At 36.2% G+C, this 16,854-nt stretch overlaps 4 protein-coding genes across 5 annotated transcripts; 2 read left to right on the top strand and 2 right to left on the bottom strand.

The window, feature by feature from the left end:
- The first annotated feature begins 348 nt into the window (after positions 1-348).
- Positions 349-5,434, top strand: LOC145754531 (uncharacterized). The gene is made up of 3 exons (XM_082570593.1): positions 349-702; positions 1,497-1,654; positions 4,344-5,434. The coding sequence occupies exons 1-3, from the start codon at positions 462-464 to the stop codon at positions 5,124-5,126; spliced, it is 1,182 nt and encodes a 393-aa protein (XP_082426719.1). The 5' UTR covers positions 349-461; the 3' UTR covers positions 5,127-5,434.
- On the bottom strand, positions 5,435-7,889 carry LOC145754533 (uncharacterized). Of its 2 annotated transcripts, none has more exons than XM_082570595.1 (8): positions 7,485-7,889; positions 7,024-7,269; positions 6,768-6,907; positions 6,421-6,699; positions 6,204-6,323; positions 6,101-6,143; positions 5,625-5,754; positions 5,435-5,530 (listed from the first exon to the last, which is right to left on the bottom strand). In XM_082570595.1, the coding sequence occupies exons 1-7, from the start codon at positions 7,621-7,623 to the stop codon at positions 5,642-5,644; spliced, it is 1,080 nt and encodes a 359-aa protein (XP_082426721.1). In that variant the 5' UTR covers positions 7,624-7,889; the 3' UTR covers positions 5,435-5,530; positions 5,625-5,641. The 2 variants fall into 2 exon arrangements, with proteins under 2 accessions (XP_082426721.1, XP_082426720.1); XM_082570594.1 differs by having other exon boundaries at positions 5,647-5,754.
- Positions 7,890-8,152: 263 nt separating this feature from the next.
- Positions 8,153-10,869, bottom strand: LOC145755248 (uncharacterized). Its single transcript, XM_082571473.1, has 5 exons — positions 10,661-10,869; positions 9,406-9,935; positions 9,181-9,341; positions 8,908-9,122; positions 8,153-8,849 (listed from the first exon to the last, which is right to left on the bottom strand). The coding sequence occupies exons 1-5, from the start codon at positions 10,867-10,869 to the stop codon at positions 8,153-8,155; spliced, it is 1,812 nt and encodes a 603-aa protein (XP_082427599.1).
- Positions 10,870-12,929: 2,060 nt separating this feature from the next.
- Positions 12,930-15,671, top strand: LOC145754632 (splicing factor 3B subunit 2-like). The gene has a single exon (XM_082570720.1). The coding sequence runs from the start codon at positions 12,966-12,968 to the stop codon at positions 15,417-15,419; it is 2,454 nt and encodes an 817-aa protein (XP_082426846.1). The 5' UTR covers positions 12,930-12,965; the 3' UTR covers positions 15,420-15,671.
- The last annotated feature ends 1,183 nt before the right edge of the window (positions 15,672-16,854 follow it).

Here is a 16,854-nt window from a genome sequence, read left to right as displayed (position 1 = left end):
GATTGAATATGTATGCAATAATGTTTAATGTTTTATTCGCTACAACGAAGTTAGTTGATCACGTGATCTCCGGTCCTTTTCAATATTTTTTTTCTCAAAGCTCGGAGAGTTAAAAATTAAAATTCAGATGAAGCGATCAAATAAAATATTTTAGAATTTAGAAAAGTTAATTTTTTAGGACAACTATAAAAAAATTTTAGCCAAGCAGTTTTAGGTAGCAAAAATATTCAGAAAACACTAAAACTTAATTATTTACAAGAAGTAAATTAATCAGGTTAACAGTTTGTCAAAAGCAGCCGAAGTGTTAAGATAAATTTAGGATTTAATTGAAGTTTGAGTTTTATTAAAAATATTTTGTTTTTTACAGAGTTGCCATAAAAAAACAATAAAAAATATTAAATAAAAAACGCGGAAACCCTTTTCCATTGTTATCTTCCAACCTATTGTGACATCATATTGTAATGTACGGTCCACAATCACTCGTTCCTTCCTCTATGATGACGTACCCACCACCGCTGTATCATCGCCCGACGCGATTCAGCACATCGGCGGGGAACGGGGGCCCTCAATGCCCGCAGAATTACTACCCGTGCTACGATGGATTTCTCCATGTTCCAAGTGATCCGTGCAAACAAGCTCTCATGATCGCGTCTCAGGCTGCAGGATTCCCCGGTGTTGGAAGTGAATATAACGCGAACTTTGGTGAGTTTTTATTTTACAAAATTTAGCCAAAAACATTATAAAAATCAATTTTATTCTATTTTTTGATACCTTATCCAAGGTTTTAAGTATTTTTAATTAACATGATGACGTCTAAAATTGTGAAAAAAAAAATTTGGGGTGAATTTAAGTAAAAGTTTAATAAAGCGTTGATTGAAATTTGTAGCAAATCTTAAGCCGCTTTCCCCGCGATTTTTGGTTTTAAATCGAGCATGAAAATATCGTTGTTCGACGTCACAATCACTCAACACTTTCGCGATGATTGTGACGTAATAATTTAAAATCCAATTTTGGTCAATTTGTAATTTTATCGAAAATTTAATTTAATTTTAAACTTAATAAAATAAATTTGTCGAAATTTAAATATTTTTGTTTCGGTTGAATAAGTTTTGTCGGCTAAACAGAAAACATTGAAATTTGTGATCTTAGCGCACCTGTCGCGACGTTTATGTTTATTATTAATTGTGACGTCACTATACCGATTGTTTTAATTGAATAAATGTGAGTTTGGGCAAAAGTGGTGAAAATTAAATTTGGTGGAACAGGTGTTGGTGGAACCAAAACAAAATTCCGTCCCAGGTGCGCTGGGAAAATATTCGGACAATTTGGTGTTAAACAAAAACATTTAATTTTGGGGACGCCGCCATTTTTAAAACTCTTAGAAACTAACGCTCAGCTTAACTATGTCCCATGGTATAGTGATGTCACAGAGCCTGATAATGTCACTATATCTTATGACGTCACACAACCTAATGACGTCACCTTTTATTACGCAGATGACAACAAACCGACGAAGCAGCGACGGGCGAGGGCGAATTACAGTCAGTGGCAGCTAGAGGAGCTAGAGAGAGCGTTCCACACGACTCATTATCCAGATATTTTTATGAGGGAAGCCCTGGCTCTGAGGTTGGATCTGATTGAAGCCAGGATTCAGGTGATTTTCTTAATTAATTTCTTGATTATTTTCTTAATTAATTAGTTGTCAGAGTTAACTTTCGACTTTCAAAGTTTTGAGGATAAATTTATTGTTTTCATTCGCTTTTTTTGGGTTGTTTTAAAACCGGGTTTTAAGTTTAAATTTTAAAAACTTTCGATGCTTTAGCTTTTTTTGATTTAAAACTTGTTTGCAAGATTTTATTCGGTCGAAACTTCACTAATTTGTCGCTCTTAAGTCTCAGTTGTTTTTATTAAAAGCCTTTTTACCCCATCTTTAGTTACAAACAAAAAATTAACCCAAATTTAAACTTCTCTAAATGTGTACAAATTATTTTAATAATTAAATGTCGTCTTCATCATAAAATCTCGATAACTAAACGCTTCAAAATCACTTTGTTAAAATCCAATCTGTAATTACTAAGAAACTAGTTTTAAAAATCTAGCTTTAAATATTTCTGGCACTAAAACCTCTGTAAGAAATCTAAAAATTAGAAATTAAAACCTTGAAACATTTCTGGCACTAAAATCCGTGTAAGAAATTAAAACTTTTGAATATTGTGATCTCGCTGACTTTAAAACTAAAGTGCCCGACTTATTTAAGGAAGCCTTCAATTTAAGGCACATTTACTTATTTAATTTTGTGATTAATTAGCAGATTATCTAACTTTAATTTCTAGTTGATTTGATTAGTTAATCTTATGTGGGGTAACAATAGCCCCATAATGACGTAACAAGCGCTTGATTATGAGCTAACAAAGTTATTCAATTAACCTGTGATTATCCTTAATTTGGTTTAAAGAAAATTAATCGAAAGTTCAAATTATCTGAAAATTATTTCTTTAAATAGAAAGTTTATTTACATAAATTTATCTTATTGCAATTAAAAGAATTTAAAAGGGACAAGAAAATAAATTTAAAAATTTTAGATTTTTTAAATAAATGTTCACTTAAACGAATACAAAATGGTGGTACTGTGACGTCACAAGTTAAGCGAGATGGAAAGATGTAATCGCGTTTCCACCTCGTCGAACAACGTCCACAAACATCTTTGATATTCATCCGCGGGTTTACTTACGATCGATAATCTTGTATGACGTCACAATCAATTAGGCTCGCGAGCGGGATAATTTGTTTTTGGCACGAACAGGGTTGCCAATTAACTTTCAGGAATATTTTTATGAAAATTTGAAGAAAGTTTTCGGTTTGTAATTTAATGAAATAATTGAAGAAAAGTTTAATTTGGATTCCAGGATTTGTAAAACTTTCCTAATTATCACTCATTAAGATATCGGGTGTTTGTCCCAACCATTCTATTACATTGTGACGTTATAATCACCTTAGATGACATCATAAAAGAAAGGTGATTTCGAAAAAGTCGCAAATGTATCAACTTCGCACTAAATTGTTACTTTTAATTATGACGTCACAATAAAAGCGACGCTTAGGGGCGTGGGAGCATATGTAGCGACATTGTTTCCATTGCGTTTGTCATTGTTCCCATTGTTGTTATTTAATTTTTTTGGGGTAAAAACTTCCCTCAATATTTTCTGAGTTTTTTTATTAAATTTTAATTTTTGAGTGACATTTTGTAATTAATAAAAAAAACAGGAAATTAACCCCGGAATATTAATTGTAAATTTCCGTTTAGTCACAATAAGCTTTTATGTCGTAACATATGACGCTTTGTGACGTCACAATTATATCGCGGAAGTTATGATATGAGCATGTAAAGGTTTTTAAAACCGTGACCGCGCGACTTTAAAGTTAAATTAATTAGACTTTTGCGCTTGATTGATTTTGTTTCGTGATTTTGCAACTTAGAAGTTTTTAATTTTAGTTGTTAATTAACAAAATATTTTATTCTTTGTTTTTTATTTCAACTTTTAAAAAAATTGATTTTTTTTGTTCAAAAATTTCCAAGAATTTTTGGCGACCGCTTTAAAACAATTATCGCTCGGTTTGTGTTTAAACAAAACTTTGTTTGGTAACAATCATCGGCTTTATGACGTTACAACTTGAAAGGTTGATTTAAAAGAAAGTTGTTGCAGTGTTTCCACTTGAATAATTCGAATTTGTTTCCAAAATTTTGCCCAGGCGCCGAGTTTTGAAACTAGTCTCTGTTTTGATAAATCGTTGCGGGGTGAAATTGGGGCCAAAGTTGTTTTAACTCCCAGTTTTTCTTTCAATTACTTACCCGCGCGGCTCCGAACAGACAAGAACTGTCTGTCTTAAACCTCATACGTCATTCGCAGTGTTGCCAACTTTAATAAACGTTATTTTTTAACGGCATAAATCCACCACTGAATTGCGATATTCAATTAAAATTTAAATAATTTAAAAAATTTAATAAAATAATTAATTTTCACTGAATTTTACTATAAAATTCTTGTTCGTTTCAAACTCTAAATAATAAACTGGCAGTCCTGTTCGTTTTTTCTTGAAGTTTTAATCGGATTTAAAAGTTTTCTCGAACCCTATAATCATGTAACCTAACCAAGCATGAAGTCACGTGACATTCCAGCCGGCTTAGTGATTTGTTAGAACACGATTTTGTTAATTTTCTACGATGTTGTTTATTTCAAGTTCGGTCTAAGTTAACTTAATAATTCTAATAAGCAAACAAATATTTATTATAACTTACTTAATTTTAATTAATCTAATTAATAATTAAAATTTAATTTTTCCAGGTTTGGTTTCAAAATCGTCGAGCTAAACTTCGCCGTCAAATTAAAATGCAATCCAAAAACCAGAAGGGAAACACTGATGACGTCAAAGAAGATAAAAAAGATGACAAGGACGATGACAGCGTCGCAAAAGATGACGTCACAAAAGAAAACGATGACATCACAGACGACGAATCGACGACGGTGATTAGTCACGTGACCGAAGAAGATAAACCGAAAACCGAGAAACGTAAAAATAAAAAAAATAAGAACGGGGATTCCCCAGAGGAAGAAAAAGGCGACTTTGTCCTCAAAACGGAAGACAATTCATCCGTGACAAGATTCTTCGTCGGTGGAGGGCAATCGTGCGGTAATAGTGACGTAACAATGCACCAACAAACTTACAACAACAATATGATGTACCCGAATCCGTGGGTGACGTCATCAAAGAGTAGTGACGGAAGCAATGGTCACCCTTCACCCTCGAGTTCGATCATGAGCCCCCATTTAATGCCCCAGGACCTGAGAATGACCCAAACTGAGGATTACGAGCCTTACCCCTACACCACGACCGGGTATTCCCCCAATATGTTATATAGGGGTCAAACCTACGATAATTACAGGAAACCCATAAACAACAAGTACCCCCCGATGACGTCAGCGGTTGCCATGGTTGCGTACATGAACCCTACTCCGGCTCACCACCAGTACCATTCCGGTTCCCACGGTTCCCAGCACCGCTTTTACGGTTCCACTCAACCCTCGCAGTCCTTCAACAACGAACCTTACAATCCACTGTCGTTGTGACGTCACTATCTACGTCACCTTTAACGAATATTGTCTGTGTGACGTCACTCGTGCATAATGATGTCGCCGAATCTAATACGTCATTGAAGACATTACGTCACAGCATAGCTATGTGACGTCACAAGTTGAACAACAATTTAGGAACTTTTTAGTTATTGTGCACGGGATATTGAGCCATTGTGTCGTCATTGTTATATTTATTATTAGATTGTTTAGTTTAGTTCCGTTTATGATGTCATAAAAGTTCCCCAATAATGACGTCATCTGCCTTTGTAGAAAGTTTCGAAATAAAACAACTCACAAAGTGATGTCATTAATAGTTATTTATTACGTCATAATTAATCTACGCGAAAGTTACGAAAACAAAAATGTCGATCTTTATTTAATGTAAAGATGTAATCCACCTGAAATGTAATAACCATTGTTACGTCACACTTATGTATTTTACACCATTCACATATCTAAAGACATTATTTATAATATGACACAACAATATACCCTTATATGACGTCACTCTAACCTTCAAACTTGTCGTACTTTAGGTTTTCTCCGAAGTTGTCGAAGTAGGATGGAGGAGGATCGATCGGATGGTTCAGTTCCTTAACTGTCATCCGCGCCGGGACCATCCCTGTAATGGTTAATGGTGTTTACTGGTCTAAAGGTATCCACTCACTGTACAGAAGCACGCACATTATTTGACCCTACCACGGGCACTTTTAAACTGCAAAACTTGTTTTGCAACAACTACCTTATTCGCAATTATACATAACTCACGTCCCATAGTAAACCTTTAGCCGTTAGTCTACATAACGGTATATGGCCCCATTAGCTTACCCACAATATCACCCCACATGTCCCCCTTACCTAGTAGGGTCGCAACACTGTATAGCCCATTAGAAAACATTACGTGGTTTTATAAAGTTAATTGTATGCCACGTAGTTGTGACGTTATAGATTATGACGTAGTGCCTTACCAGTGTGACGTAGGTCGGATTCTTGCTTTAAAATCGACCGAATCTAAAACAAAAAAATAATATTTCACTAGCTCCCACTTGCGGTTGAATAGTTCTGTGTTACCTCTGGTTTATTTTCTTTTAGTAAGGTTGTGACGTCATACTTGAATTTATGACGTATGTTCAACGGAATGTCGTCTTCCGTGATTTCGCTTTCGACCGACATTCTAGATTGGCGAGATTGCTATAAATATATTGTGACGTAACTAACTATTTATGTCTTAATTTTTTTTAAAAGTTTATGTTCAAGGTTTGGTTTATAAATGTGACTGTGACGTCACCTGTGGTCTTGTGTGACGTAGTTGTTGGTTGTAGCTCTTTTTGTGGTCAATAGTGGTCTCGGTTGAGCGATCATTCAAAACTTTGCATTCTTCGTTTATCTTTAAATCTTCGTCGCTCATTCGGTAAAACCCCCCTGGAGCAGTGACGTCACTGTTCGTTGTGTCGCCACGGAAGCGTTGCCCTAGCAACAGCACGTGGCCGTGACTTCTGTAAACTTCCGGAGTTTCCTGTCGGAGAAATTCTTGGTAGTTGTATTGACGCGTTTCTCCTAACCCGATCTGTGACGTTATCGTATATTAGTGACGTCATTATTACAAGAAAAATATATACCTTTGTGACGTCATACCTTGTTAACAGCTGTGGTGTTAATCAAATCCTTGGCTCCGGTTTCTGTGATCTTCAAACTCGAGGTTCGGAGCCAATTCGTTTGGTTCGTTCGAAACTTCGGAACTTTGACCTTACTACTGCCACCTACCGACCGTTTATCTGATAAAACATTTTCTTTTAACATCGATTGGTTTTATATGTTTTTTTGTTTAAAAAAAACCAATATTTTGTTTTAATTATAAACATAATTTTAATAGTTTTTTAGAGGTATTTACTTTTTGGTTCGCTCGACATTACTCTCCTTCTTCCGCTAGTAGATGACGTCACTCTTCGCGTCACAATGCGGGGATCGACGGCGCTCTTGCACGACCTTCTAGTTCGTGACGTCAGAGGTTCTTCTCCTACTTTCGGATGACGTAAATGGGTGATTCCCCAGGCTTTGTTGTAGGTGGTTTGAGCTGAGTTGGTTCTTGGATGAAAGTTGAGTCTGGATTCGAATAATTGGTTCGCTTCTTGTACAGCTGAGTAATTAATTATTTGTTAATTGTTTAATTTCTTAATCTCACTCACTACGTTTAAATTGTAGGCTCTCATTCTTATTACGTCACATATTAAGTTTACGTCATCAGAAATCAACGATTAACTCCTCAATTCCAAATTGTAAACGTTCTAACTCTAGTATGACGTCACATTACCATTAACGCGACATAACTTAACCAACCTATTGTTACGTCACCTGTAGGGTCGTTTAAAAGCCGCCAACACTTTCCATAATTATCCAAAGTTGTCCCGAAAATCGTTCGATCTGGAACCGCTTTGGTTCGTTCAGTTGTTGTCGTCATAAAAGCTGGTTGTGACGTCAGTGATGTCGACATTTTGGACGCGTTGTTTATTTACATGCTATTTCATCTGTGACCGTCGTCTTTGTTTCGTCACAATTAGTGCCACAATCACTTATTTGTTCCTGACAACGGGGCTAATTGTTCGTAACAATTAAGTTATTAAATATCGCGACTTTACAGAATTAAATCTTTCCACTAAATCCTAAATAAACTAAAAGTTCAAACAAACCTTATTTTTAAACTGGTTCGATCTTTATTGTCGTTATAACCGCGATACCAACAACAGTGAACAACGTTCTACAAAGCTCGATTGTTATAAAGTAACACGATCAGTCACGCTTTTGTGACGTCACAGCACTTTAAAGTGTCCATTGTTACGTCACCTTATGTTAAATTTTTCCTAAAACGGTTGCTATTAACAACAATGATTTTTTCTTGTTGTTTGATGACGTCATAATTGAAACTTTGTTATTATCGATAATTTGTGACACAACAAAGCTTATCTGCTTTCGTCCTCGTGGGATCTAATTTAATCATGCGCGACAATAAGCACATTATGACGTCACACTGACGTGCTTTCGGCGTCGCTGTCTAAAACACTTTGCCTGGAACCGACGACCGGAAGCGAGCTCTGATTGGTTCGTTTCGACATCAACGTCATAGAAGGAGGTGGCGATCCCAACTCGCTGACGTCACTATCACTTTCAACCAGGGGATTTCCCCCAAGGTTTAGGGGTTTGTGAAGATCCAGCAAATTACCCTCTGACGTAGATTGTCGTTTTGTTTCGTTGCTTGGCAACGATCCAATGTATTCGTCCAATGACGTCATTACATAAGAATTTCTGTTTGAGTATGACGTCAGAGGTGTTGGGGAAAATAAAGGAGGGGGAAGTGATTGTGACGTCACATCTGCACACAATGCATTCGAATTTTTTAAAACAGTGTCCGCCAAAATGTCACGTGATTCTCGTAATTTTGGCCTGTGTGACGTCATTCCATTGTCTGACTCTGACGTAATCGAGTAAGAAACAAAGTCGTTGACGTCATCACTTGAACGTTTTCCGTTGAACTTTACGCGTTTCTCCATTATTCCATTATCGACGCTGTTGCATGTGACATCATAAACAGAACGTGACGTTACACTCTCGATATTGGTGAGTGGTGTTGATGTCACAACTTGAGCTAAAGTCGAACAATCACTCAGCGGTCGAGGTTGGGGAAAGTCAGAGTAGTTGCTGACGTCACTAGATGGCTTCCACCTACGTAGAATATTTTATTGTTACGTCATCATTAACTTTGTTTAACTAAGTACCAAACCTGTATTGGTTCTGGAAACCATGTTCGGGACACTCGTTTTTGATTTCTGTTTCTTCATATTCTAAACCCTCTATGACATCACACTTGTGCTCGGTTGCATCGCTGCTAGTCGCCATGACGTCACCGTTAGGAACAATGGTTATGACGTCATCAGGAGGCGAAGCAAATCGAAGTCGATTGTTTTCCACAAGTTTTATTTGTATCAAAGTCGTTAACTGTAAAAACAATTGATTTTTAATAATGGATATTATTTTAGTTTATGACGTCACAAACCTTCATCCCGATGCAGATGATGTTCTTCCCAATAAATATGGATGAAGTAGCAGTAAAGTTATGACGTAACAAGAGCACCATTCTTATAGCGGAGGAGCCCACGTTCACCACGCATAAACTCCCGAACAAATAAATCAACATCTCGTGAGGTCGGAGCTCGTCTAGAATAATAATCAGTTGATTATGACGTCACATGATATTAAACACACGCAAACAACTTCTCACCTTCATGTCGACTCATTTCAGCCAGCGACAGCGGGGGAAGGATGATGAGAACGATGTAACAATAAAAATAAACAAAACCCACTATCAGGTAGGGTAATTCCCCTGATTCCCACATCGAGCTCTGGAGTTCTAGAATGTCGAGCAAATCCACAACGACCCAAAACGCTCTCATTTTGATTTCCTCTAGCGCTCTCATGCTGCCAACATTTTTTAAGTGATCGGCACCCACTAGGAGGAGATAGAGCCCGGAAATGACGACACTTTGGAATAGCGTTAACATTTTTTTTGACGTCAAAGTATACTCGCATTCGTCACTTCCGGTGAGAGCTAGTGGTGTGACGTCATCTCGGGTTATAAGTTTAAAGTTGAAGGGAGCTTGCAGCGCCCCCATGCTGCGACATTGTTTTCGAAAACTTTCGAGGATAAAGTACATTTTAATATCGAGGACAAATATAAAGAGAAACCACTCAACCATGGAGCAACCCCGTTTCGTCGTTCGCACTTCGGTTCCCACCCACAATGCAACGTACCTGAAAACAACTAAGCTTATAATCGTTCTAGATTACGTCATCTAATTAATATTTAATGACGTCACGCAGTCCTAATTGGCGGTTCGAGTTTGGCATTAATATTTTAACGCAATAACATCACGTTTGTGACGTCACCCTTGTAACAAAACAACTTTGTTTCGAAAACAATGAATATGAAAACATCAAACAACAGTTTTAGAAATAAACAGAACTTCTACTAAACATGATTAACACATCTAAACCGTAAACCAATAAAAACTTTGATTTTATATTTTAATTAATACTTTTCTTAGATAGATAAACTCTACTTATTTACTTTTAGTAAGCTACAATAATAAGACAACTGTAAAAGAAACAAGCAAAATGCTACATTAAAAATACTTTACCGACAACAACTGGTGCCCGATCTTAACACCAATTTAGTTTCTGATATACAACCACTCGTTACCTCAACACCATGAACAACAAACACCAACTACTGGTTCCTAATATACAACCACTCGTTACCTCAACACCAAAAAACACCAACCACTGGTTCCTAATATACAACCAGTCGTTTCCTCAATACCAACAAACACCAACCACTGGTTCCTGATATACAACCACTCGTTACCTCAACACCAACAAACACCAACCACTGGTTCCTGATATACAACCACTCGTTACCTCAACACCATGAACAACAAACACCAACTACTGGTTCTTAATATACAACCACTCGCTACCTCAACACCAGCAACAAGCAGACATCTCCAATGAGCAACATCACAAAAACTCCAGTCCTCCGACTCCCTTCGTTCTGCTCCACCAAGTAGGCATCCAAGACCCCCATCCCGATCATGATGAGCAATGTTGTGCACACCACGTGGAGTTTACTGCTTAGCGGTCGCGGTTCTGTACCTACGTCATAATAAAGGGTTACATATGACGTCATTGTTACGTCAATAAGAACACTTACGTTCCTCGTCCATGTCCACTGATGTCGGTTAACTTTTCTAAAATTTATCCAGTGTTTAAAATATCTTCAAAACTTACAAAACTGTCTTAACGCTACCTTAAACAGGTTTACCTAAAAAAAACATTAATTTAAAGTTTAAATATTATTTCGCGTGACGGAGTGGCATTTGACGTCACTTGATGACGTATATTCTTCCATGACGTCATTTTGTTGACATAGTAACTAAGCTTGTCGTCTTAAAATTACTTCATTCAATATAACCAAACACTTATAATTATCCTGGCAGAACCACAACGTTATCTTATAACATAGTAGATATTGTTTTCTATTAGCACTTACATATTAGTCATTATAACACTTACAATTGAACTTATAGCACTACTGTATGATACGTTATCGTAATTGTTAATTAACCCACTCTCTACTGAACCTCTTGGTATTATCTACATTCACACAAGACAATGCATTAACTGTAAGTGTTAAAAGTGCTTCAGTAATTTGAACATATCTAACTAGGTTAAAAATAATTTAAATGCTGACTTAATAAACATTACAGATTCTTGTTAAACTATTTTTCTAAAGCTTAATAATCTTGGAATTGTTAAACTTATTTCCGTCCGATTTTTCGTGTCAATTGCTTTTCATTTCTTTTATTGATTAAATTGATTTCCAATTTCTTTCCTAGCTGCCTTGTTTTATTAATCAAAGAGGGCAAAACTTTAAAATGGTTTTAAATTTTAACTTAGTTTTGTTTATTGTCTTAAAAATTTATTTCCAGAAACTTTTGGCTCAAATAATTCTAATTCAAAATCACTTCCATTGTTTTTTAAGTTCCTTTTATTTTAATCTTGTTATCTGATTTCTTTATTTTAGTTTTTCCCTTAAACTTTTCACATTTTGAAACTTATCACATTTTGAAACTAACTTTCGGAAGTTGATATTGTAAAAACATTATCTTCTATGACGCAGCAGAGACATATTATTCCTTAAATAAGGGAAAAGTTCTGGAATCTTATTAATATTTGATAAGCACTTATCTAAAATTTCTAAAATTTTAAAGAACTTCAATTTGAAGCAATTTAAATTTTGTGACAGTTTTGTTGTTAATTTCGTTCATGTTTTGGTTTCGTAAATTAATAACATTTTTAAATTATTTATGCTTATATATTTTATTAGCTTTTTTATTAATATTATTAAGGTTTAAATGGTGTTAAATACTTTATGACAATAATATTTTATTATGGCAGGTTTAAATTTAGTCCTAAAAGCTTTTTTGTATTTATAAAAACATTGAATTCCTAAATTTGTTTTTAAATTCAATAATGTTTCACTAATCAGGTCAAAACCCCGCTTTTAATACGTAATAAATTAACATTTTAAATCGATTTAAATTGATTGAATTAGAACAGGCATTTGTTAATCAATATCTCTACATTTTATAACAATTTAGTCTAAAAAAACATTGATGTCATTGATTTCATTTACAGTTGCTTAAAAACTCGCGTAAAAATTAAAATTCTTTAAAAATATAATCTTTTTTATTCGTTATGTTATATATTTTTATTATATAAATTTTAATCAATATTAAAATAATATTTTAAACATTTTTGTTTTTGTTTAGCCGTTTTTTATGCAACAAAAACGAGTGATCGAGGATAAACATTAAATTTAACGTTTTTTTGATGTTTTAATTCCAAACTTAACAATACTGTTCGCATTTCTGTTACAATTTTTGCTTACATGCGACATTACGATTTATTTTTTTGTGAAATGATTAAAAATTAGAATAAAGTATTTAAGTCGAATTTAACAAACGAATATAGTTTAGATGTTGTCATACTTTTTAATAATTAGTTAAAGTTGTTTGTGGCTGGTGGGCATATTAAAACAATTCTATTTAACCCATAAGACAGAGTGGAAAACAATTGTGGTGTTTAGCTTTATTTTACGACAGACATAGTTTAATTGCTTGTTTCTAGATAAATTACATTTTTTATGAATAATTTTTAATGAATAAACTTTGTTTTTTTAGATTTTGGGACTAACTGACAGACTGAAAACAAGGTCGTATAATGTCAGCTGAGTTAAATAAACTGCGAGTCGTTGACCTCAAAGGTCAACTCAATCAAGCAGGACTGTCTACTAGCGGTAGAAAAGCTGATTTGGTTGAACGATTACTTAAATATCGGTCATCTGAGTCTGAAAGTGAACCACAAGAGGAGCCAGAGCCAATGCAACTTGACGAACCACAGGATGAACAACCATTAAAAGAAGCACAATTTCAACAGCAGGAGGAGCCAGAACATCCTCCTCAAGAGGCGCCACCTTCACCACAAGAAGCACCACCTTCTCCCCAGGACGCACCACCTTCACCACAAGAGGCACCACCTTCTCCCCAGGAGGCACCATCCCCACCACAGGGGGCACCATCCCCACCACAGGACGCGCCATCCCCACCACAGGAGGCACCATCCCCGCCACAGGATGCACCATCCCCACCACAGGAGGCCCCATCCCCACCACAGGAGGCCCCATCCCCAATAGAGGATGCACCATCTCCACCACCAGAGGCGCCATCCCCAATAGAGGATGCACCATCTCCATTACAGGAGGCCCCATCCCCAATAGAGGATGCACCATCTCCACCACCAGAGGCGCCATCCCCAATAGAGGATGCACCATCTCCATTACAGGACGCACCATCCCCACCACAGGAGGCACCATCTTCACCTTCGAACAAAGTGCTGTCAGAGCCTGTTGTGAATCCACTGGAAAAAACAAAAAAGCCGCAGGAGGGCACTAAAGTAAGCTCACTTGAAGAGCTCGATGCCAGAACAAATTTGGAGAAAATTAAATTAGAGGTTTTAAACAATTTGAAAGAAGAAGGCGAAAAGATGGATCCCCTAAAAATTCGACAAATGCTTAAGAATAAGAAAAAGAGAATGAAAAAGAAAAAGAGAAAGGAGAGCAAGCAAGAAAAAGGGGAAGCTGACGCTCAAACTACAGAAAAAGTTGAAGACATCGAGGTTGAATATGTGACACAAGATCCAGATTTCAATGATCCAAATCTTTTTATGTTTCGCAAAATCTTCAGAGCTTTTCAGATTGTCGATGAGGTCGCAGCCTTGAAGGAAGAGGTCACCAGTGTTGCCGTGAAGGAAATAAAACCGGAAAAAATTAAAAATTTTGGTGAAGATTCCAGTGATGAAGAACAGCAAGATGACAAAGAAAGAATTTCAAAGAAAAAACTTCGAAAATTGAATCGTTTGAGCGTTGCTGAGTTAAAACAACTGGTGATCCGCCCCGATGTTGTAGAAATGCACGATGTTACCGCCCAAGATCCGAGGTTGTTGGTTCATTTAAAAGCAACTCGTAATTCTGTGATTGTGCCGAGACATTGGTGTTTTAAGAGAAAATATCTCCAGGGTAAAAGAGGGTTCGAAAAACCAGCTTTCGAGCTTCCTGAGTGCATTAAGAACACCGGGATCATGGAAATGAGGCAAGCATTGCAAGAGAAGGAAGATTCTAGAACGTTAAAGTCAAAAGTTCGAGAAAAAGTTCGACCAAAGTTGGGGAAAATCGACATCGATTACCAAAAACTTCATGACGCATTTTTCAGATATCAGACCAAGCCTCGAATGACCTCTCATGGCGACCTTTACTATGAAGGGAAGGAATTTGAGACAAGGCTGAAGGAAAAAAAGCCAGGAAATTTATCAGATGATCTGAGGCAGGCTCTTGGCATGCCTGTGGGTGCCGGTGCCACAAAGATTCCACCCCCGTGGCTTATAGCAATGCAACGTTATGGGCCACCTCCCTCATACCCCAACCTCAAAATCCAAGGGTTAAATTGCCCCATTCCCGAAAGTTGTTCATTTGGGTACCATGCTGGTGGTTGGGGTAAGCCCCCAGTTGATGAGCATGGACGACCCTTGTACGGGGATGTGTTTGGTACCCAAGGGACAGAGTTTGATGAGGGTCACCATGACGACAACATCGATCGATCTCTGTGGGGAGATTTGGAGTCCGAGAGTGAGGAGTCCTCTTCTGAGGAAGAAGAAGAGGAAGGAGATGAGACAGGAATCATGACTCCAGCTGGTGAAAGTGGTGTGGCGACTCCTAGTGGAATATCGACAGTCCCGACAGGAATGGAAACCCCAGATATGATCGAGTTGAGAAAACGTAAAATTGAGGATCAAATGGAAGGAGGGGAAACCCCTCAATTGTTCCAAGTACTTCCAGAAAAATCGGGTTCATTGGGGGCCCGGGCAATGATGGGTTCAGCACACACATACGAGGTCCCAGCTCGCGATGGGGTTGATGTTGCATTGAACCCTGAGGAACTTGAACTTGACTCGGTCGCCATGGCTGCAAAGTATGAAGCAAGAGTAAGGGAGCAGGAGGATGTGGAGAAAGAGGACTTTAGTGACATGGTGGCTGATCATGCAGCGAAACAAAAGAAGAAGCGAAAGTCCCAGGTTCAGGACAACAAACCAACCAAAAAGTACAAGGAATTCAAGTTTTAAACAATTTTAATAGTGGGTTAACACCAATGAACAGTTAACTTTAATGAAGTAGTGTTTTTGTACAATACTATTACATAAAACATCGGCAAATATTATTAATTGTGGAATTATTTACTTTAAATTTTGATATCTTATTGAACAATCATATTTCGGTGTTTAATAATTAATCTTTTCAACTTAAGATTTTTGTTTTACTTAAAATATGTTTTGCCTTTTGTTTCCATGAATCATTCGAAATAAAAACTTTTTCGGAATAAAGAATTGTAAGTTGTGGATTAAAATACTAAAGGAATTCTTTAAATTATAGAGTTTAAATCTTAAAAATACTTTATTAATATCTAGAACAAGTAAACTTAAATAAACATGTATTAGTGTTTCCAATTAAGTTTTTATAAAAGTAATAAAAAATGATTTGTAATTCTTACAATTAAGGTAGTTGGTAATTAAGTTTTAATTTTTTTGTTTTTTCTATTAATTATTAGAATAGTTTGTGGTTTAGTGTTTTAAATATATTATTTTGTGTTGCCGTTTTAATATTATTGTTGGATCGACGAAAAAATATTTTGAAACATGGTTATCCACATCTTGTGTTTACGTTATTTTCTTGAATTAATCAATAAACAAACACCACCACCTTTCTGCCAGAGAGTAGCAGAGAATTTTGCTTGGGCGGATAATTATATAAAATAGTGATTCCAAATATTTTATAATCGTACAATACAAAAAATAACGGGGTAAAATAGCCCCTTTAAAGGGAACAAATTAAAACCAAACCTAATATAGAATAAGTTGGCAAGGTTCTTAACACTTTAAAATTAAATTAAACAAAACATTGAAAAATTGTTAAAAGCAGGAGTAAACTTTTGTACTGAACTGAAATACGTGTTATTACTGACGTCACAAATCGGGGGTTTTGACAACTTACCTATCATGTCGCTCCAATTTATTTTTGATATTTTGTAAAGAACAACGTACCCAACCACGATATATCTTCAAAAAAGTGAACAAATTATTAGAAAGTGGTTAAATGCAGGTGTAAACTTTGTATTTTCGTAATATACGCTATATAAGTGACGTCACAAATCGGGGGTTTTGACAACTTACCTATCATGTCGTTCCAATTTATTTTTGATATTTTGTGGAGGACAACGTACCCAACCACGACATATCTTCAAAAAAGTGAACAAATTATTAGAAAGTGGTTAAATGCAGGTGTAAACTTTGTATTTTCGTAATATACGCTATATAAGTGACGTCACAAATCGGGGGTTTTGACAACTTACCTATCATGTCGTTCCAATTTATTTTTTTATATTTTGTGGAGGACAACGTACCCAACCACGATATATCTTCAAAAAAGTGAACAAAATATTAGAAAGTGGTCAAATGCAGGTGTAAACTTTGTATTTTCGTAATATACGCTATAGAAGTGACG

Source organism: Corella eumyota, chromosome 6 (assembly GCF_963082875.1).
Source record: "Corella eumyota chromosome 6, kaCorEumy4.1, whole genome shotgun sequence".
NCBI classification, from domain to species: domain Eukaryota; kingdom Metazoa; phylum Chordata; class Ascidiacea; order Phlebobranchia; family Corellidae; genus Corella; species Corella eumyota.
Note: the sequence above shows the minus strand (reverse complement) of the source record. Positions and strands in the feature narration are given on the sequence as shown.